The sequence below is a fragment of the Lethenteron reissneri genome, chromosome 20, assembly GCF_015708825.2.
Source record: "Lethenteron reissneri isolate LAM-NWPU_2019-01 chromosome 20, ASM1570882v1, whole genome shotgun sequence".
Taxonomy (NCBI): Eukaryota; Metazoa; Chordata; class Hyperoartia; order Petromyzontiformes; family Petromyzontidae; genus Lethenteron; species Lethenteron reissneri.
The window spans coordinates 13,213,110-13,235,364 of NC_083798.1; the positions used below are offsets into that span (position 1 = coordinate 13,213,110).

Sequence of the window (22,255 nt, forward strand, 5' to 3'; positions counted from 1 at the left end):
GCTCAAACTTTAGTGGTATGATAGAATGCTGATAGTGAAATTTAAGTCTCTGTGAGCACAGTTCACTGGTCAGCCTTTGTTCTGGAAAATATTTGAGGGCATCCATATTATTTGTAAACGAGTGTGTTGGGATCTTGCCTGTGTCGAATCTATGAAACACATATCCGTGATGTAATTAAAACTTTTGGGAAGGTATATTATAATGGTAGAAATAGCTAATGTGGTCCAGATGATCTAGCAGATTGTTTTGAATGAAAAGAAAAAGTTTGCTGAGAAAAGCAAGGCCATTCTCAAGAATGTCAATCCCGAAAGCTGGTTCCCAACCCAATGATAATTATTTAACGATTGACACTTCAGGCTATGCTCGAAAACTCACTCTCAGGCCATATGGAAACATCCATTTCTCATTAAATCAAAATACAACATTGAGTATTACAAAGAAATAACAATACAGCCAACACAAATCATACAGGTGTGAAACATTACAATTTTAAGAAATTACATTTTTCATTATTGTTAATTTACCCATATTGATCCACATCTGCATACTCTATACAGTTAATTTGACTACTATGTCACACAAACACAGCAGTATACATGGGAGTGCCAAACTGCAAAAGACGTGATAGAAATTCAATTTTGGATATCCATGAAAACAGCAGAGACACCACTGCACTGCTGAGGACAAATTGACTTGTTCCCAATGATGAGAAAATAGAAATGTTGCCTTGCTATTAAAATAATGGTTTGTGTCACGACCAGCCATGTGAAAATAGTATCGGTGTTTGTGCTCATCAACATAAGTAAAGTGGACATTTAATTAAGAAGAATTACACAGTACATATTATGAGCACAAGAGACTGCCTACTGGATAATTTATTTAGATCATCTCTAACATCCTTCGTTGTTGACTTGTTCCCAAATAGCTTTTGGCTCGTCCAAGGACGGGTGTATTGCAGTAAATCTGAAACTTGCAAGCGAAAAGCAGACCGCGGCGTGATATTCATTGCATCAATTCGTGTGCAATTTGCAAGGCCGCGGTGACACAGACTTATTAAATTTTAAGGTTATAATCCCTTGTTCATCATGACGTCCTTTTTACTTCAATGTCTCAACAGCGTTACGGAGATTACGTGACGCGAGGGTTCTGCCTTTGTAGTGAGGGTTGTAAGTTGACGCCGAGGAGGGGGGAGGAGGCGCCTCGCCCCCCCCATGTGGAGTGACGTCACCCGCTAATTATTATGAATGGCGGGGGGGGGGGTCCATTTGGAGGACCTCACCTGTTCATGAATATTAATGAGGGGGGGCTGCTCGATTTGGAGTGACGTCACCCGCTCATGATTATTAATGAGGGGGGCTGGTCGATGTGGAGTGACGTCACGTGCGTGACTCGCAGACATTCTTGGCTCATCATAGTAGTAAATAAACACGCTTATAAATGATTTACATAAAAGTGACTCGTGGTTATCCTCATCACATTAAACTTCCATCCTTTCCTATGAACAATGAGATGGTTGTTTTTAATGCATTATTGAATACATTATTTTGTAATACATTATTTTGTAATACATTATTTCCATTGACCAGGTGCAAACAGGGCTCAAGCTCGCCATACGCAAGCTTGATCCCTTAATAATCGAGAGACATATTCTTGGTTCTTTCGGTAAAGTCACGTAGAAGGGAAATCATAAAATAATAAAAATAAAACAATACAATTCTCACGACGTTTCGATTGCAACACAAGTAATCATCATCAGGTGTGAAAAAATCATTAGGTTTTTCACACCTGATGATTGCTTGTTTTTCACACCTGATGATGATTGCTTGTGTTGCAATCGAAACGTCGTGAGAACTTTATTGTTTTATTTTTCTTATTTCCCATCTACGTGACTTTTACTGAAAGAACCAAGAATATGAATCCCTGCAGTCACGAAAGCTTTACATCGAAATTTAATCGAGAGACATTTTGCAAATCGTGCTGAATCCTCAGTGCCGCTGTGCTGTGTGTGTGTATGTGTTGACGCTCCCCAGGTGTTTCCAGGCAATGATAACTCGGACGAGGTGGTTCGCCACGAGCTCCAGCACCCGATCGTCGCACGCTACCTTCGCTTTGTTCCCCTGGACTGGAACGCCTCCCGCTGGGTGGGCCTGCGCGTGGAGGTCTATGGCTGTGCCTACAGTGGGTTACGCTCTGTCTCTTCATGACGCTCTATTTTTAAATCCTTTATATTAAGTTCGCTTGCTTGCTTGCTTGCGTGCTTGCGTGCTTGCTTACGACCGTGCAAATCTTTCAGTCGTTTTTTAACCCACTTTCCGTGATCAAATCGAGCTGACATTTTGCACACAGACTCGTTGTGCGAGACAATTAATGTTCGTGAAAATTTTTTCCCAAAATTTTACACTCTTTAGGGAAAACAAATTAAATATTTAATTACCAATTGCTTAATACTGGCAGACAATCATCTGACTCATAGGTGGCAGCCATCTCAAGCCAGAGGACGAGAGGACTCTAGCTGCCACGCATATAAAGGATTTATAGTGAAAAACTTTGTTTTTACGGGTTATACTTATTAAATCCTTTATATTAAGTTCGCTTGCTTGCTTGCTTAGGACCGTGCAAATCTTTCGGTCGTTTTTTAACCCACTTCCCGTGATCCAATCGAGCTGAAATTTTGCACACATACTCGTTGTGCGTGACAATGAATTTTCGTGAAATTGTTTTTCTCCAAAATTTTACACTGTTTAGGGAATTAAAAAAAATATATTTATTTACCAATTGGTTAATGCTGGCACACAATCTTTTGACCCATAGGTGGCAGCCATCTCAAGCCAGAGGACGAGAAGACTCTAGCCGCCCCGATGCCACGCATATAAAGGATTTATAGTGAAAAACTTTGTTTTTACGGGTTAATTTTTCAATTTTGTTTTGGTCCATTTGCCGCCGTGGTGTAATGGTTGGCACACTCGACTTGCAATTCAGAGGTTTCCCGGTTTGATCTCCCGGAGTGGTAATTGAATCTCTCTCCCCCCCCACCGCGCCACTGCTTTTGTCCACCCAGCAATATAATGGGTAACACCACAGTTGGATGATCGTTAGGTTACGTGTGGTGGGGTAAAATGTGGGTGGAAGAGGAGGTTAAATACCCTCCAGGGGGGAATCTAGAACTCCCTGAAGTGGAGATTCTTCCACCAACCATGAGCAACAAATCACGGGGCAGCACCGCTACTGTAGCTCTATTTACCCGTCTCTCTCTCTCTCACGCCGCTATGTTCGCATTGGCCTTTAAACTACAGTCAGTGCCAACAATATCCTGGGATTTCAGTTATTGTTTTCGGCAGGGCAGGGAGAGTAGGGATGCGAGGCCAGGTATGGGGTGGTACATGGCAGATGGAGTAGTGGTTGGGAGCTACAAGCGACAGGTGGAGGTGGGACGGCAGCGGTGGGAATGGTTTTTGTAATGCAAAAAATCACACTCAGCAGGCTTCAGTTGCACAAAAAAATTCGAACAGGGCTGTTTCAACAAACGCGCCTCGCAAAATTACGTGAAATTTTCAGGCTAAATCAGTTCCTATTGATTTATATCAGTTTGATCGTGAGTTTTGTCCGTGCAATTGTTTTCTGCGCCCAGGGCAGCCCAACGAGCCAATAAGGTTGAGAAGCTTCTTACTTGGATCAGTGATCCTCACCGGAGGCCTCAGGGACCACTGTCATCTCCCTCATTTACATATTTGCCAGTGCACAGACATAAGCAGTGCACCCACCTTGTTTACACATAAAGGGACGCCTGGTTTGCATATGAATAAAGCAGATTGGAAGTCACGGAATTGTGGGCTGTTAGCGTCTGAAACTAGGACTGAAACCCATTACCTCGTGTGATTGCAATGTCTCCTTTTTAGGGCGTACCTGCCAGAGGGATAAATTTGTTTCCTACTTTATGTAGGCTTTGCTCAACACTGTATCTGAATAATTATTGCAAACTAAAATCACGCAAGGGGCACGCATATTTCAGATTATATTGCCTGAATGTAGTTGCTGAACTTCAGGTGCTATTAAGGTGCTGTTGAATTGATTATGAGTTTATTGATGTTCTGTGTTAATATAATAGTTAATCATTACTGTTGGAGTACGATGATGATTTTTTTACATTTACAGATGCAGGGATCTCGGCCAAAGTGTTCTTGAAATGTGTCTCTGCTCGGCACACTGTCTTCCCGTTCCATGATTGTTTAGAGTATAATAACTGTCTTTAAACCTGCTGAGATATTCAAAAATAATGGGCCAAGTCTCTAAGTGCTCCACTATTGCCTATTTTCTCTCGAGTAAGTTCCTGTGAATTACAGCTTCCCGGAGAAATGCCGAACAGTGGCATGGTGTCTCATTGTAATGTGAACATTTTTCTCGAGAGTGCAAGGCAGAGCACCAGAAGCCCATTGCTGCAAATGTGTACACTCGTCACTTTCTGCAGCTACACTGCTGAGGGCAGAAACTCTTTTTAAAGTATTGAAATCCTTTTAAAGGTAATTGTACAAAACTGCAACGCAAATCAACTGTTTAATTTTTATTGCGCCCTATTTATGAATACAATCGCTGTAATATATTGCAGCATCAGCTTTGATTTTGTATATTACGAATAAGACTACATAAAACTGTTATGTTGACATGTCATTATTTTTCTGCTCCAGTTGGTAGTCATAACTGAGCAGGCTTGTCACCACTTATAATCATGTTGTCATTTACATACTTGTATCTGTTTTGCAATATTTAGCCTAATGTACTCTTATTGTATTGCATCACTTCATTTTCATCAGGCTGTTTGAAGAGCGGTAATGTTGGATAAAGCAATGTAGGTTACCACGTCATTCTGAAAATGACACGTTAAGTAGAGGTTGTGTAAACTGGTAATCCATTTCAAATACAATAGACAAATTGCCTTACAAAATAAACTAACTCTCTCAAGCTGAAATAACCAAATAATTACATTATATTATGGGTCACTTCCCCGATTTCCCCTACACCTCTACGAGTATATAATTACTTCCAATATCTCCATCAAAATATAATCGCATTCATGGCCATAGCACATTTAAATTTAACAGTGAGTTTTATTGCACGCACAAGTTATTTTAGAGTGTCTTCATTCAATTGCATTTATATGCTCTATAAATCCAAATTGCCATTTAAGCAAATTATTGTAACCAACATATCACATTTAGAAGGAAAACATATATTCTGATATTCAGTGTGCAGTATAACATCATTTTTTAAATTATCAAATGTATGCTGAATCTCAAAAAAGTTAAAATGTAAATATACTAAGTGAAAACTCGACATATCTGCCCATTAACACAAAATACTGGCCCACTGATAAATCATTGAACATTTCCGACTGGGTTAGAGGTTATGGTTTAAGGGCTTCATGCACGATAGCGCATTTGCTGTTTAATGGTGGCACAGGCTATTCATGAAAGGCCACACTCTGGCGCATTCCTGCCCCGATATCGACGTGCAATCATTGTGCAAAGTGCGTGTCAGGATTTTTCCGAGTGCCATTATTTTGAATTACGGTACCGGCGAGACCGACACTTTTGGTCGCGTCAATCGTGAGGAAGTGGCCTTGACGCCTCTGCCGGTATTGCCACACCACCGACCACCGTGCCCAGAGTCGGAGGCCGTGTTCTTCGACGGACGGAGCCTACTGGCGTACCGCTTCGAGCAAAAAACGAGGCGGACGCGCAAAGACGTGGTGTCGCTGCGGTTCCGCTCTGCGCTCGGCGAGGGTGTGCTGCTACACGGGGAGGGCCAGCGGGGAGACACCCTCACCCTGGAGCTCCAACGTGGATGTCTGCACCTGCTCATCAGCCTTGGTGGAGTCTCCGATCCTAATCGCCTAGCCCCCCCCCCCCCCCCCCGATTCGTTCCCAACCCCATCCACACCAAATCAGGATGGCCTAAGGCTGAGGCTTCCTCGAAATTGGCACCGTTGTTAATCGGATGGACTCATTTTAAACTTGTAGGGTCGATGTGGATTAATGCTTGTTGATGTTTGTTCCTGGTCGCTTGGCACTTTGGGCCTTTGAACCTGTGCTGAGCAACTGTTCTTTTTTTTATATGTTAGACGAGTTGAATCATCAGCTCTTGCTGTTGAGCAGTGCTGTAATGCATTCAGAAGTCATAGAATAATTGTTTTTTGTTCAGTTTATTACAAAAAAATAAGAACTGAAATTGAAAGTCTCACTCAAGCAATAGTCCACCAAGGTGCCCCTCACAACATTTTAATTGAAGAGCCCCAAGATATATTTTGGAGTTGCCTTAGTTAAACCGCTACCCTTACCTTCCCCTTCACACCGTCTGCATTTCTTGCATTCAAGATGATGTGAGGAGTCAGGAAAGCTTAAAATAATCCTCAATATCACCTACAGACTCGCACCCTCTCATAATTTTACATATCTGAGAACAATATTCCTGATACTGAAGGGGACACCCACATCAACTTGTTAGCACCTCCAAAGAATTCCCTGTTCACCTGCCAATTATATGTGATGGAGGAGGAAGTAATGGATAAGGTGAAGACTGATGCCGGGAGGTCCAAGATGATGGCCTCTGTAGTGTGCAGCGAATTGTTTCGTATTCTTGCACTTGTACATGCCTTAAAACAAATCATCACCATAACTTTTTTTCTGGCTGAATTTGTGCCATCAAATTCTTACCTTCCCCATTACTTGACCCTACTATCCACCACGTGCCCTCTAATCCATCAAACAAGGCCTCCTGTCAAAGCCTCCCTCAACGAGGGGTCACTGTTCTCTGATGCTGCTCTTAAGTTCTGAAGCTGTATTTCAAGTAAGAGGCTTTAGACTTCTCGCCCGCCATCAGAAAGGTTGAGGACCCGCTTTTAGATATCAGTCCGTACACACTGAGAACTCTTGAGTGCTGAGCCACAGATAATCATAAATAGCAATCTCCTGTTCGTTCTTCCGTGGCGATGGCATCGGTCGTGGTGTGAAACAGGTCAGGAGCCGACGGGACCTGCCGGTGGGGGTGGCCCTGGCGAGGTGGTGCATACTTCTGCAAGCGCTGGCAGCCTGCTCGACGACCAGCATTGGCACGACGTGTTGCTTGTCCGTAGCGGTCGCCATGGCAACCTGACGGTGGACCGCCACACAGAGCGCTTCCACGTGAAGGGAGAGGATGATTCTCTCGACCTCGACTACCAGGTGCGTTGACCTTTCGCGAAAATGCGGATGTCTCTGAGAACCGACCCGATGGATTATGCACACATTTGTCAATAATATTCTGATTAATGCCTAACTAAAGGGTAAATTAGAAGCTGTATATTGATGATAAATGTGTGTTCTTCAATTGCTGATTTTTCTTTAAACGGATACTTAAAAAACACATTGAACCTGGATGCTGTATAGAGGCTGTGACTGAATTGGTCATGGAATGATTTGTTGTTCTTAATTGAGAGGATTATATATATTGAAGATTATATATCATTTAATTTGTATGTTATTAACGCCGTCTTCTAAGATTGATACAGTCATTGTAGATACATTGCAAGGGAAGGAAATGAGCCATAACTTAATAACAAGCTACACCTGAGGCAGCCACATAAGCACGTCTCCTTTACTGATAGGAATTTGCCCGATTTTTGTTGTAAAGTGAACCACTGCACACTGACTCCGAGTCTAAGTGAAATGCCTGTAGCTTATATGGAGTTAAAGGCTGGTAATTTTAGAAACACAGGAAAAAAAGTATATTTAACATAGGATGAAGGGCTATTGCAAGCAAAGTAAAATTTAAAGTTTGTGTTTGCTGATGTCAAATACTTCATTTGGTTATATGTTTGGCAGACTATAATTTGTTAGCATTGCATGCTTTTTTTAATGAGTATTCGGGTCTCATTTAAAGTTATGGGTATTGAAGCATTAACATTTTTTGTGTGCATGGTGTATTTGTATTTTTTTATATTTGCTTCAGAAAGCTAATCTCATTTATGCATATACAATATACCCAATTGAATGACTACTGTGCCTTTCCGTGCATTCTGCTGATACCCAGAAAGCACGGTGCCGTGTCATTTTTATTTAATGTAAGGCAACTGATACGGTAACATTGGCACCTCTTGCAGGGGCATGACCCCGTGTCTGAGAAAAGACAGATCGATGTTCGTTGGTCCACATTGGCAGCAGCCGCTCAGCTGGTGACGCACAGTCCGACTCAACCGTAACACAAGCAGACGACTTTGCCGATCACTCGCTCTAGTTTTCATTTTGTCCTTTCGCGCGGATGATATTGATTGAAGACCAGGGTGGGATTCGGGGTGAAATCTGGGCTTAGTCCATGTGAGTGAGAGCATGGGTGTATGAATGGGTACTTGTGTTTACATTTTCATTGAATTACATGTCGTTATTGCATGCAATTGTTTTGAATATGATTACAGACAATTTGTTTAAAATGCAATAATCTTGTTTATTATCATGTTCCTTTACCATTTCCCCGACCTCATAAAATGTGTGCCAAAACCACAACATGCCAGTCATTTTGACCATTCAATAACAGAAGTAACTTGTACAATTTCTTGATATTCCTCATTTCTTTAAAGTAAATTTCACAGTACAATGTTTAACAATGAAGACTATCCTATATATGCTGCGTATACATGGTTTTTTAGGAATCGAACACAAATCATATATTATTGTTTGCATTATTAATTGACATAATCCTGAAATACACTTGTACTGGTAAGTTTCTGCTACAAGGAATAATTTCAATGTTTATGAAATGATTTCCAACCCATGATGTAAATATTAAGATGGATTTGAGCACATTCAATTGTGAGTGTAACCCATATCTGCCATGATGGAGGATTTATTAAATAAATCCCGGAATTACATAAATGTGATCGTGCCGATATGATACATCATTCATAATGTTGTCCCTGCAGAGATTTATGCTTTTGCTTCTCTTAGTTTTACTTGATTAACAGGAGCCTATTAGCAAGAAGGGTGTTGTCTAACACATTGCCTGACAACTTCTGCTCCACTCCCCTGTCACTGTCATGTACTCTCCTTCACACGTGCTCTCGCCACCATCCCTCCCTGTTGACTTGCGAGGCTTCTGAAACACCGTGCAGGGGAGACATGCGTGCGGCGCCACTGAGCAATATGAAATTATACGCTAATTGAATGAGTACATTTGGTTTCCCATAAGGATACCACTCTTCGTACATGGAAGGCCTGCAATAGGCTTGACATGCGCACAATTTGAGAAGACAACTCCGCTGCAGCCCTCAACCCTGTCTGTTGCTGCTCTACATTAACGCAATCACATCCAGTAATGAAAATCATTAAAGCGCCGCTATTGAACGCAACATAAGGGTACGGCTAATTGAAAAAAAAAACTTGTTGGAAGGGCGAGCTTAGTGCACACAATATATCGACGAGTGCACAAAAGCCCAACATATGGCTTTGAAGTAGTTTAAAATAAATTGCAAACTTACAAAGGACTTCCGTTAATCTTAATTAAAGCAGATGGTTGTTTTGTTTCAGAAAACTAATGCTGTGGTCAAAATCTAAGAGAGTTCAATAGTAACTCCACCAGTTAGGATTTCAAAGGCTGCCTTACTGGGGTCATAGTTCAGCTCTGCCACATTACCAATAAAGAATAATAATTAGATGGAACTGAGCTCCTCAGGCAGGATACTGATATCCTGCTTAGCTCAGACTCTGCAACTAACCACCACATGCAAGCACATTGTAGACTTATACCAATTAAATCATCATATTACACACATACGGATTTTTTTTGTATTATTTTTATATGCTTATTAGTTTAGTTTGAAAATATTTTGCTGCCAACCTTTTTTTTTTTACTCCGAAACAGATTTGCTTTCAAGTCTCCTCGGCCACACAGAGGTTATGTTGATAATTTATTGTAACTTAAGTCACGTAATTATACTAAATTACTGTGAAAAGAAACGCTGGCAAGAACATTTGGTTTGGGTTGAGAGGATGCGTAATTGGTTTATCGCGCTGGGCACAGTGCTGCTGGAGGTGCCTCCGTGGCTGTGTGGGTTATGTGCCAAGGATGTGATCGTTTTGCGAATTTCTCACCCTGCCGTGCGATGCCCTCCACTACTCGGGTCTACTGGCTCCACTGCCCCTGGCGACTGACACTCACACGTGTTTGAACGCGTAGGCTTTCGTGATCAACGTTACGATTCACAGTTGATTTTTTTTAGGTCAGATCGCCACGTGAGAAATATTCCAACGCATATCGTACCCTCTTCCACGCGACACAGCCGAATTAATAGAGCTGTAACGTGGTCAAACGAACACCAAGGCCGTAATTATTATATATATTGGGGGGGGGGGACACATCCCCCCCCCCCCAATATTCAAATATGCTCAAAATGTCCCCCTCCCCCCAATATATTGCTATAAAATATATTTCTGTTTATATGATTGTGGTTATGGTTGTACTTTATTAATCCCTCATCTCTGCCATTACATATAATGAAACAAGAAAAGGTAAAAACGAAAAAACAGAGCAATATAATACAATATACACTATTAGACACTATTGTAAAAAATAAATAAAAAGTCCATCCTATGTGTTAGTGATTTTTTAAAAATATTTTAGGCAGGAAATGAGTTTTCAAATTTAGATTTTTTTTTTCTAGGGGGACACCCCCAGACCCCCTGGAAGATTTGGTCCCCCCCAATGTTGACTCCATGGCTATGGCCTTGACGAACACACCCACTATGCTTATTGCTTCGGCACACACCGCTGTGCTGAAGAAGCGATTCACAACATCGAGCAATTAGGAAGGACGTTTCGCTAGTTATTACATTCAGCATCGTCAGGCGATTTCCAGAGTTCAACTCCTACTGTTGAACTCTCGTGGCAGGAGTTGAACTGGGTGTACTAAAAATAAAGAAGAATAACGTGAAAATGTAACACTGTTGTTTCAAGATATTAGTTTGTGAATGCTTCAAATACAACTAAAATTTTCACCATGGGAATGCATGGCAAGGTAATTTATATAAATAATGTCAAAAACTGTTCATTCATCTTATAAGACCTGGTGTAATCAGCTAGTTTTTTTCGTTATCACTGTTAATTTGGCATTGTTGGAAGACTTCTTATACAGTATTCTCGTTATTTTTGTTTGACATTTTATCTCATGGTTTATTGAAAAACAAAATACAATTTTTGCTTCAGCACTGGAACCAGATTGCATCTACAAGTACTGCATGAATAGAAAGGCATTGGCAAATGTCACCAGGTTAAGTGGCCACAGTGAAAGGTTGAAAGGACAAGGCCTTAACTTTCACAGGACTGGTCAGTGGAACCGAGTAGGGGTCAGACAGTCGGTCAAGGCTGTTATTGACTGAATTTTTGTGGCTTCATTGGCATTTATTTGTTGTTTGCAGGAAACCTAGCTGACCTTGGTGACTTCACAAAATCCCAACAGTTCAATACGAAGCCTGTTGAGCCTCATTCTAAATTAAATGTCCCCTATTATATTTAAGTGGTCACTTGACGTGCTTGTAAAAAGACAGTTAAAGTAAGTGGATTTATTAAATGATAAGTGAAAGAAAAATTAATGGAATGAATTACAGTACGGTAATGTAAAGTTCAGATATCACTCACCACTGATGCTAGCTGTGGCTTATGGGATTTTAATTTTCTGACTGAAATTATTTTGATTCCCAGCCTCGTCTCACATCAGTAGCAAGAGATATCTGAATCAGCCTGACCATCGTGATACAGTACGGTGGTCAAACACTGATCATGCCTGGTGTGGGGTGGGAATATATCAATTAGAAAATTGAAGGTAAAGATATCACATTGACTCTTAAGAAAATAAATGGGATTGTGAAAGGACACGTCGCTAGAAGGGACGGTGTCTGGTGGTCGAGACTAACGACAGTGTGACAGCCAAACAAGAGAAATCGCCCAAAAGCATGCCTACTAAGGAGATGGAGCAATGAAATGAGATGATGTGTAGCAGATTTATGATGCATTACAAATCCATGAGAGACGGTGACAGCTTGGAGTGACCTTCATCCAGCAGTGGGTTTGATCATGGTTGATGATGGTGATGACTACTGTTTCTCTCGTATTTTTGTTTTCTCAGCTCATGTTTGGTGGGCTCCCGTTTGGAGGCAAGGCGGGAAGTATGGGGCGGCCCAACTTCCTGGGTTGCCTGGAGAATGTGTACTACAGCGGAGAGTATGTGACAGACCTCGCCCAGCGGGTCAAGCCTCAGATCCACATGTCTGTGAGTTGGGGTGCTTTACGGGAAGGACACGGATATGAAAACGGTCCTGGAAATTAAGGGCTCGGTGATAGGGAGGAGATAGAGTGTGGTGAGGCATGCCTCGGAATATATTCTGCTCATGTATACTGACGACTGTAATTATGTTTAAAATTGGTGTGACCAAAATTATCCTTGGAAATATATTGACTTTATGTATAATGTAAAATAGGTAAAAGTAAGCATGTAACCCTGCGATTTCTAGCTCACACCACTCTAGAGAGTTCTAAAAAGCCACTCTGGAAGATATTTTGCATACCCTGGCCAGATATCTTAAAAGAGGTGGGATTTTCCACACTTTACCCCACCACAAACGACCTGCCCATTGGCTGTGGTGCACCCATTTCGACTGCTGGGTGGACAGAGGCGGGACGCTTAATAAAACTTGTCCATCGTTTTAACTTTCGTCCTGGGAGATCGAACCGGCGACCCCAAGAATGCAAATCCAGAGTGCTGACCATGACACCACGGCAGCATCCCCCTTCATCTTGTTAGTGAAATAATTGGGTAATTACAAGTCAGAAAATATTAACCGCACAGTACTAATTCCCTCTTTGCTTATCATTTTATGTTGCCAGTACACGATCATTTAATCGTTGCGAAAAATAATACATTGCACAATACATGTAATGTTAGACGATACGGGGCAAGACTACCCCCTAAGTCTATCGATACAATTCTCTCTTCAAGCATTTACGCCAGAGATAGCTACATTTAATGTAAAATAAAATAAATATTTAAATTATCTGACCAACATATCTCCTTTGTCCTGGGGCGCTCGCCAGGGCAACGTGACGTTTGGGTGTCCACGCGGCGTCCCCGCGATCCCCGTCACCTTCCCCGGGCCGGATGGCCACCTCGCCCTGACGGGCCGTGTGGGGCGCGCCGCGCTGGCTGTCGCGATGGAGTTCCGTACGTGGGACCCCACGGGCCTCCTCCTGCTCACCGCCCTGTCACGGGGCCTGGGGGAGCTGCGTCTCACTTTGAGGGAAGGAAAACTGAACCTGGCTCTCATTCGCCCCGGTAGCAGCGACATCCATCTGTCTTCCGGTAAGCCGTCCGTGATGCCCGTGAAAGCTGTCCGAGTGAGTACATGGAGCGTTATGCAGAGAGCTTTGTTTATGAGGTGCAGAGCAGCAAACCGGGATAATTTTCATGTTACATTGAGAGCCCGTCAAAACCATGTTTTTTTAAACATCCTATTCAGTGGAATTGTATTGTTGTTGCCAATTATATGCAATGGAAAATGTTCAAGCCAACTTTACTCTTGAATGGCCCTAGTATCAATATGCAAATTGCCCCGACTGCTCATACAAGTAGTGTACGATTCCACTGCGATGCTGATCAAATTCCAGTCCCTCTCCAGAAGGCCTGCACAGGTGCACTCCTCACCCATCGCTAATGCCTCCCGTGAGGAACCCTTCTCCACAAATCAGAGCTACAATTAGAACCGTAATGGAATGCTTGAAAGTGAGAAGGTAATACTCGATCTTGAGAACAATTATATTCATGTAATTATTATCACTGACAAATATTTGTGATATATTTATTTTATACCGATTCAGGAGAACATTTTAAAACATCACCATTAGGTGTTAAGCGAACATTAGCGTTTTTTGTTTTAACTTTTTAGTCGGCTCATTTTGACGTCACGTAAAAAAGGACATGCAAGTGAAATAAGGCAACCTTCTAGTTGTTGATGCAAGCGGTTTCTCATTAAGTCACATGTTCCCATTAAGTGCGTGCTCATGGTTCCTGTGTAACACTTTTCTGTTATAAGGCTAATGCAAAACCGCTCGTGCGTGAGGCCCAGGAGACCCCCGCTGGCTCACCTTCCATCCACCACCACCAGCACACCACCACCACCCACCCATCCACCCAGCATCCCTCAATGCAGCACCGATAAATTATTTATGCCCTCACTACCGTGAAACCAGCCGCACAGACGTGCGCACTGCGTGGGTCGTGCGCTTTGCACGAGCGGTGTTAGGGACTGCAGCAGCGGCAGCATTGAGCAGCGGGGGGTTTTGGGGGAAAAAAGTGGCGATGGGAGTTTAGTGGGGGTGGAGAGGGCGTGGGGGGGGGGGGCTTGTGTACGATTTTGCTGCGCCATGGTGGCTGTTTGCCGGCGTGGTCACCCATCAGGCAATCCCCCGCCGTCGTGGTTTGCGGAGGAGGAGACGCCAGAGCGTGGCTCAGCATGCGGCGAGCGCCGCACAGCATGGCACGCGTACCACATCGATCCATCATTGAACGGGGCCTCGTTGCGGTCACTTGGGCCCATCAGGGTGGATGGACATACATACACTGTGCTGCTCATCCACACGTGCTTGCACAATGAGACATAAAGACCACCCCCCAGATAGCCATACGGATTGCTGGGGCAAATGCTTTTCGCGAGCACCCATTCAGGCGGGTACGGCACACGAGGGGGTGGGTGGCTAGCACTGGCTTGGCTGCCTTTGTCTCTCTTGTGGTGATGTTTACACACCACAGCAGCTACTCATTTGAGTCAAAGTCAACCTTGGGGAGGCCCAGGACCAATGGTTTTGGCTGTTACCGGCATTCGAACTCAGGTGGCCGGGTTCATAGCGCACTGTGCTCACCGCTCCACTTCCACTCCCCACACAAAAGACATCTGGTATGGCGTGTACCGACCGTTTGAACAAGTGATGTTTGCGAGCTCCTCCCAACACACACATATATCCACATGTACATAAACTATATTTGCGTGCAAATACCCTGCCTCCAAAATACAATCACAGCACCACAAATAAAAATTGCAAAAGTTTCGACCTCCCAAAATAATGGTTTTATCAATAGCCAGGGTGCCTGATTGTTTGTGTCACCAATGTATATATGTGGCTACCTTGAGTTCAATTAACAACTCAAAAAAAGAGTAGTAAGCAGTAGATTTTGTCGGGCAAGTCAATTTTGTTTATTGATTAATTTCCAGAGCGGCAGTAGACTCGCACGTGATTACAGATTAAGGGCAGTCAATTAAAGTAATGTCATTAGAAACCTCGTTGCGAAAGAATACACAAAGCTCTTTGTTATTCTACATCAGCACAAAACAGGGCCACATCACCGGCGCAGATAATATCGCTGCTGCACATTCAGGGGCAAAAAAACGCGATGCGGTATTGTTGCTGCGACAGGCACATACATAAATGGACTTTTATCACAACATTAAAATGCATTTGCATCCATGTGGAATGTGCAATTCAGAACATGTACTGCAATACGGTACACATAGTTGTACACGTGAACACCCCATCAAGATGATATTGTGTTTCTAATGCTGAGCAAACAAAAGTAACGTCAAATGTTGTTTAAAAAAGAAATATATGGAGATGCTTTGCATTATCTCAAAAGAAAAAAAACCATCTACATTGTTATCAAGTGATTTGATAATGGTGTCCAGTATATAAAATCAGGCACATAGCCTCCATTCGTTTGAAATACTGTATGCTGGCCATAACGATATTCATGTATAGTTATAAAATGGGCTATAAAATATATTATCACTATTAAGAGCGCGTGTACGTCTTTAAATGAATAAGTGCTACTAGGTTAACAAAGATCTTTTTTTTATTTTTATGCGCGTGTGGTGCCGCTTTCAAAGCGAGATAGAAGAAGTTGATACTGATTAGGACGCGTGTTTAAATTACCCCCTGTGATTCTCTGGGCGTGAAACATTGTCTTTCAATTAAAGTGAAGTTCAAAAGAATTTTTTTTATGAAATAGGTCGACTGTTGAAGCACGTTCGGGTGGTAACTTAATTTTCATACTCCTTATTACGATGATGTATGCGGTGCAACATACACAAGGCGGATGTTTATATATGGTATGCACATGTACATAACACACAGAATTCCATGTATACACACTGTTCAATACGTTAGTTTAAACGTAGAATACAATTACAAAAAAAACTCATGGCCATGATCTATCCACCGCTGGATGAAACGTTCTGCTACCCATCCGTCATCTCTCAGGGTCTCTAAATCCCAACAATCCTTCCTGCACATGAGCTGATCTCATCGCTCCATCTCTGTGGTGGCCACCTATATATATATGGCACCGTGCCCTTTTATGGAAATATCTTCAGAAATATGTGTTTCCTTCACTTTCGTTGACCCCCCCCCACCCCTTCCCCTTCATGCCCGTGCCCACGCGCGCTCAAGGCGTGCTGCTGAACAACGGCGAGTGGCACACGGCGAGTGTGCAGGCGCGGGAGCGCACGCTTTCTCTCGTCGTGGACGGCGCCGAGGACATGGCCGTACGCTCCCTGCTGCCCTTCCACGTCGCCACCGGCAGCATCTACTACTTCGGAGGTGGTGACCTCGGGAGGTCGCCGACTCCTCCTGCATGGCCCGCCGTCGTGATTTTTTAAGGCACCGGTTATCGCGGCGTAGCGCCAGGCCGCCTTTGCAAAAGAAGAAAATGTATCGTGCGTCTTTCGCCTGGTTAAAATGATCAAACAAAGGAGAATTGAACTGCATTCAAGTTCCTGCACGATAAGGGATCGTCATATGTGTCTACCTTGTTGCAGTTACTTATTCCTGCATACACTGTCAGGTCCAGTTATAGGCAATACGTTCCTCAGGTACCTCGCATCAACATTATAATTGTGTGGTGTGTTTTTACTCTTGTGGCGCTGAATTTACGGAACGGTCTGACCATATTACTACATTGACGAGGTTAGATTAATTTAAGTGCAGACTCGAGGCTTACTTTATAAAAAATCTAATTAGCTATAAACAATGGCTCACGTGCATTTTACGAGGAAAAAGATAATGTTTATTTTGTTATATAGTACGGTCATTATATGCATGTTTCTTTTTTACAGTAATTGATTGTTATTGCACTTACAGATGTGCGTGTGCATTTGGTTGATTTGTTAAAACACCTCGTACGTGCTTCAAGATGTAACGGCATACTAAGTGCGTTCAAAATATGAAAGGATGATTACGATAATGAAGCCTGGGCCGATACACACACACACCCACTTATAGGACCTGTGAGAGCTCTGCTATGAAGTCTGTCCAAACGTACTCATGCGCTGCTTTCTGGATGAATATTAAGTCTTTGAAAAAAGCCATGAACTCAAAACGCATGGCAGCTCTGAGCAACCGCAGTGTGAGTGGCAGGGTGCTGCACACTGCCACCGTGTAATAGCACTTCTGGGTCTAAGGCAGCCGTGCTGAGCTATGCTTGCTTTTAATTAAAGCATGGAGGAGCGAGACACATAACGTCAGAATGCCTTTGTGGTATCTTCATTGCTGTGTATTTTATTTACCGTGTTAACAACTAAAGCAAGTTGGAAGGATTGGTTGGCTGTACACTATCAATGCATTACTTTTCATATTGCTTAAATGTGTCCAAAATAAGCACTTTCAAGAGAAATACATTTTTTCTTAAGCAAAAAAGCTTTACATGAATAAAAAAATAAGACAAAAAAAATCATCAGACATGAATAGAATATATTGAGTTTGTTATTTTAATATATCGATGTGAGTCATTTGAATAAAATGAATGCCATTTTGTTGTCTCTCCCAAGGCTTTCCTCAGAGAGATGCGAACAGGTCGCTTCCCCCATTCCTGGGCTGCATGAGGCTCATCAATATTGATGATCACTTGGTGGACCTCTCCCTCCTGCAGCAAGGCCTCCTGGGAAACTACACAAACCTCATGCTCGACCAGTGTGGCCTCACGGACAGGTGAGGCAACAGCAAGGGTTGCCACCTCGGAGGTGCAACAAACTGACAAGAAGAGCATATGCTCAAGAAGAGCATATACATTTTTCTTATTCATTTTTATTATTAATATTTTACCTACGTGACTTTACCGAAAAAAAACCTAAGAGTATGAATAACAAGAGCATCCCCAGAATAGGGGGGGGGGGGGGAAATGTATTTACTACTTCTAAACACGTTGTCGTGAGTGGTGTATTATTACACAACTGGCAAAAACTCGGACTTTTAATGTTCCGGCAAGATTTCCCAGGACAGCGACCTCAAAAAGACGATTCTGGGAAAACCATGACAGCTGGAAACCTTCGGCACGGCTTACTGTAGAGCCTATGCGAAACGAGCAGCACCCACCCCTGGGTGTAAAGTTATGACGACGACGACCTGAAACAGGTCAAACAGCAAAACATAATTCACGTTCGAGGGAATGGGAGTTATTTTGTCATCACATACCGCTGGTGCAGAGTACATGGTGAGGTCCACTGCAAACACCCAAGTGAAATCCATCGACGCATTCCCTCCTGTGGCATGCGAAAGGCTGGCAGTTTTATAGAAAATAGAAAGCATGGCTTTGAGCTACATGATTTTATGAAAGGGGCATTGTAGATTGTTGTAACCACACAGGCCCAAGGGAATCGTAAGGAACTATGCTGAGCCTGTGTCTGCTGAAGATATTTATAACCTTTCGGCAGACGGGCAACTATGTTCTTTTTTTTGTAAACGACAACGTAAATCCATAAACCCATCACCGGTCTCACCTTCTGTTTGTCTGCTCGAATATAATTGGAAGGCATGAGCGTGGTGGGTGAGCGGTCGGATTGTTCCAGCAACAGTGCTGGAAAATCCTACAACTAGATCTAAAATAGGAAAAAACCATCGGACCAAAAATAACTACGTCGCTCCGGGCGGTGCCAAGCCATATTAATGGAGCTGTCTGTTTTGTGGATGTGTGGTTGCGAGCAAAAAAGTGGCGTTGCTCTCTGAATGACAACATTAATTGGATAATGGCTACTTACAGTAGGCACTGGTGAGCGGTGACAGTCTTGCACCGTCTTAACGGCAGCCCCGGACCAGCTGCCTTGCTGCTGATATAACAGGTACTAAAATCCAATTGACGTGCAATAAAATTGATCTACGCGTATTGTTCAACAGAGGTGCACAAGGTGTGAACACGCACAGTATATATTTAAATAAGTCAGTGTACGCAGCGCTGTATGAAGCGCTGTATGAAGCTTATACCATTGCAGGAATGTTGCTTAAAATGCAAAAAACATATGCAATATAGCTATAGGAGTAATGCATACTAAAGTTCAATACCCAACAATATGTATGCCATGCAAGTGCTCTGTTTTTCACTGCATACTATCCAAAAGGAGAAGATAAACGTTGAAGGCGCAGCTCTTTGATGTCTTGCTCACTTCACTGCAGGCAGAAGAGGGAGGGCCTCTATTAGGCGGAGCTCTATGAACCTTCAATTTCGATTGAAAGCTTCTTTCGTGACTGCAGGGATTCATCTTCTTGGTTCTTTCGGTAAAGTCACGTGGAATGGAAATAATAAAATAATAAAAATAAAACATAATAAAATAATTCTCACGACGTTTCGGCCACAACGCAAGCAGCCGTCCTCAGGTGAAGAACAGGTCTGTCGAGAAGACAGTCTGAATGACAACCCCAGGCTTGGAGCGTCCTTTTTAAGCTGGGTTGGAGGGGTGGAGAGAGCGCCTTGACAAAAGAATTTGCATATCAAGAGGAATTTCGCATATTTATGGGAAATGCAGATATGCGATTAGTACTACTTGTGAAATGCGTAGGAGGTTTGGCGAGGGGTATGAACCTTAATATGGATACTTGGCCTTCGCTTGCACACAGGCTAGACGTCTTCGAAGAGATGTGAATACCGACACTTTACCCCACCACATGCCACCTGCTGATCTACTTGCTGTGGCGAATCCATTTATATTGTAGGGTGCACAGAGGCGGGGTGGGAGGGGGGGGGAGCAATTGAAGAAACTTGCCCCATTGTTTCAACTGTCTTGCCCAAATACATGGCTCACTAAAACAACCTAGTGTGACACTTCACATTTCATGGAGGAAATCGGTAGCAATGAAATCACGCTGCTGCCCGTGCCGTGTGTACGTTGAACTTCTTTATTCACCGTACGTAGTCCAACCGTGCCACGATCGGACAATCGGAGGTTGACGTTTGAACGCTTTTCTTTTGGCCGCTGGCGTCTCGTTTGCAGGTGTCTGCCGAGCCACTGCGAGAACGGCGGGACCTGCTCGCAGACCTGGCGCAGCTTCACGTGCAGCTGCGCAGGCACGGGCTACACGGGCGTCACCTGCCACACACGTGAGCTGCAAAGCCTTTCTTTCCTCTCTTTCCTCTCTTTGTTTCTCGCCGTTGCAAATTCGCACCCCCCCCCCCCCCCCCGGGCGAGCGGGCTCCAGGCGTGTGCCACGTTTAATGAGCGGCGCCGCACGTTCTATTCGTGGGTCTCATCATGTTGGGGAGTGCCGCCTCGCTGTTCAATCGCGTTGCCGAGCTGCGGGCCCCGCCTGTCGCAGGTAAGAAGGGCCCGTTGCCGATTGATCGTTCACCTCTCAACCTTATTGAGAAAAAAAAGTGTCCGATGCTAAGGGCACGTTTTTCCTTTACATTTCCAATCTTTGTCCCGCTTTTTCAATTTAATTGGTAACACCGGAATGTCACGATACATTAATTATTAATGAGAATCATCATGTAAGGCATCTAGAGGTGTCAGCAAATGTTGTTAAAAGTTTTAATGAATTAATTCAGGTTTTTTTCGTATATAGCAGTGGTAAAATGTCTGTAAGCGTTTTCAAAATAAGCCATATGGGATAATTTTTATGGGATTGGTATATATGTTTACAAATTGCATAAAATATATCAATGAACTGTTTATTGCATATATAGATCAGCCACTGGGCAAAAATAACGCGTATTTTTTTCTAAATATCAACCATATTATGTTTATAGTTTGAATGATGACTAAAACATTTTAATTTTTGTACTACCCTTTGTTAAACATGGTTCTTAAGTAGGCACTTATTTTTGAAGGTTAATTTTTATATTCACCTAAAATGTGTACATGATAATAGGCATGCATATCAAGTTTATTTATTATTCCTCAGCTTTAATTAAATTACACCAACATCTTTTTTTCCCCACTCGCGTGCTCTGAATCATTATTGCTGTAAAAGGCTCACAAAAGCCAAGGCACATAAAGGCACAGGAGCATTCAACTCATCTGCTTTTGATTAAGGAAAGCCATTGATTTGGAGAAAATTACCGCTCACGTTTCTGTGTTGAATCTCAGTGCAGGACACTGGGAGCACGATAAAGCTACCCCCCCCCCCCCCACACACAATCAATGTGGACGAAAATACAGTTTTCACAGGAAATTAACGCTGAGCAAACGATTTGTTAAATAAATTAACTCTTCATCTGCCGGAAGGAAATGGCTGATTAACGCAGTAGTGTGTCTTTCCCACAGTTGGAGCAGACACGTCTTGCTGTCAACTGTTGGTGTGTCGCACACATTTATTTTATTTTATTTATAGTTGTCCACAGTTCACGTAAGCAAATTAAAGCCCAACCTACCTCAAGGGGTACAACGCGTTGAATGGTAGGGTGCAGTCATAATGTTTTCATTACTTTGTGGCCAACATTGAGGCCCCTGACAGAATCTCTGGCAAAGCTTCCTGATGAGTTACAAGTATCCAATCTGCAGACGTGACCCCCCCCCCCCCCACCGGTTGATCTTGCACAAAATTCTGACGTCTGAGCAGGTCATGACCTCAATTCACGTTGTAGAATTACATCTCGGCTCTTATGAGGTATCGTTGCCATCGCCCCACCCACTGCGAGGCTCTCACAAAGGATATACGAGGCCTGGACTCACGGTCTTAAGGGTGCTGGTAAAAAGGGGGGCAAAAATGATAACGGCATTAGACCCGGCCGTGTCTCCGTTGATGAAGTGTGAAAACTACACAGCTGGGGATCTCTGCCTCAAGGGCAAGGCTGCGCTAAATAAGGCAGAGTTTCAACTGCGGCTGACAAAATATTTATGCCGACAGTCTAAATGTACAAAAGTGCCACCAAGCACAAATAATAGACAATAATATTTTACGGGAAAAAATATTGCGTAACTGTTG

The 22,255-nt window shown here is 43.1% G+C and overlaps 1 protein-coding gene across 2 annotated transcripts in view; it reads left to right on the forward strand.

Moving 5' to 3' along the window:
• LOC133344798 (contactin-associated protein-like 2) overlaps positions 1–22,255 on the forward strand; it is a 152,416-nt gene that overhangs the window by 83,346 nt on the left and 46,815 nt on the right. For both annotated transcript variants that reach the window (XM_061554988.1, XM_061554990.1), the window contains 8 exons: positions 2,032–2,179; positions 5,662–5,865; positions 7,010–7,215; positions 12,147–12,290; positions 13,112–13,376; positions 16,514–16,663; positions 17,890–18,049; positions 20,323–20,429. In XM_061554988.1, the coding sequence (XP_061410972.1) occupies positions 2,032–2,179; positions 5,662–5,865; positions 7,010–7,215; positions 12,147–12,290; positions 13,112–13,376; positions 16,514–16,663; positions 17,890–18,049; positions 20,323–20,429 (1,384 nt within the window). The remainder of the gene's footprint in view (positions 1–2,031; positions 2,180–5,661; positions 5,866–7,009; positions 7,216–12,146; positions 12,291–13,111; positions 13,377–16,513; positions 16,664–17,889; positions 18,050–20,322; positions 20,430–22,255) is intronic.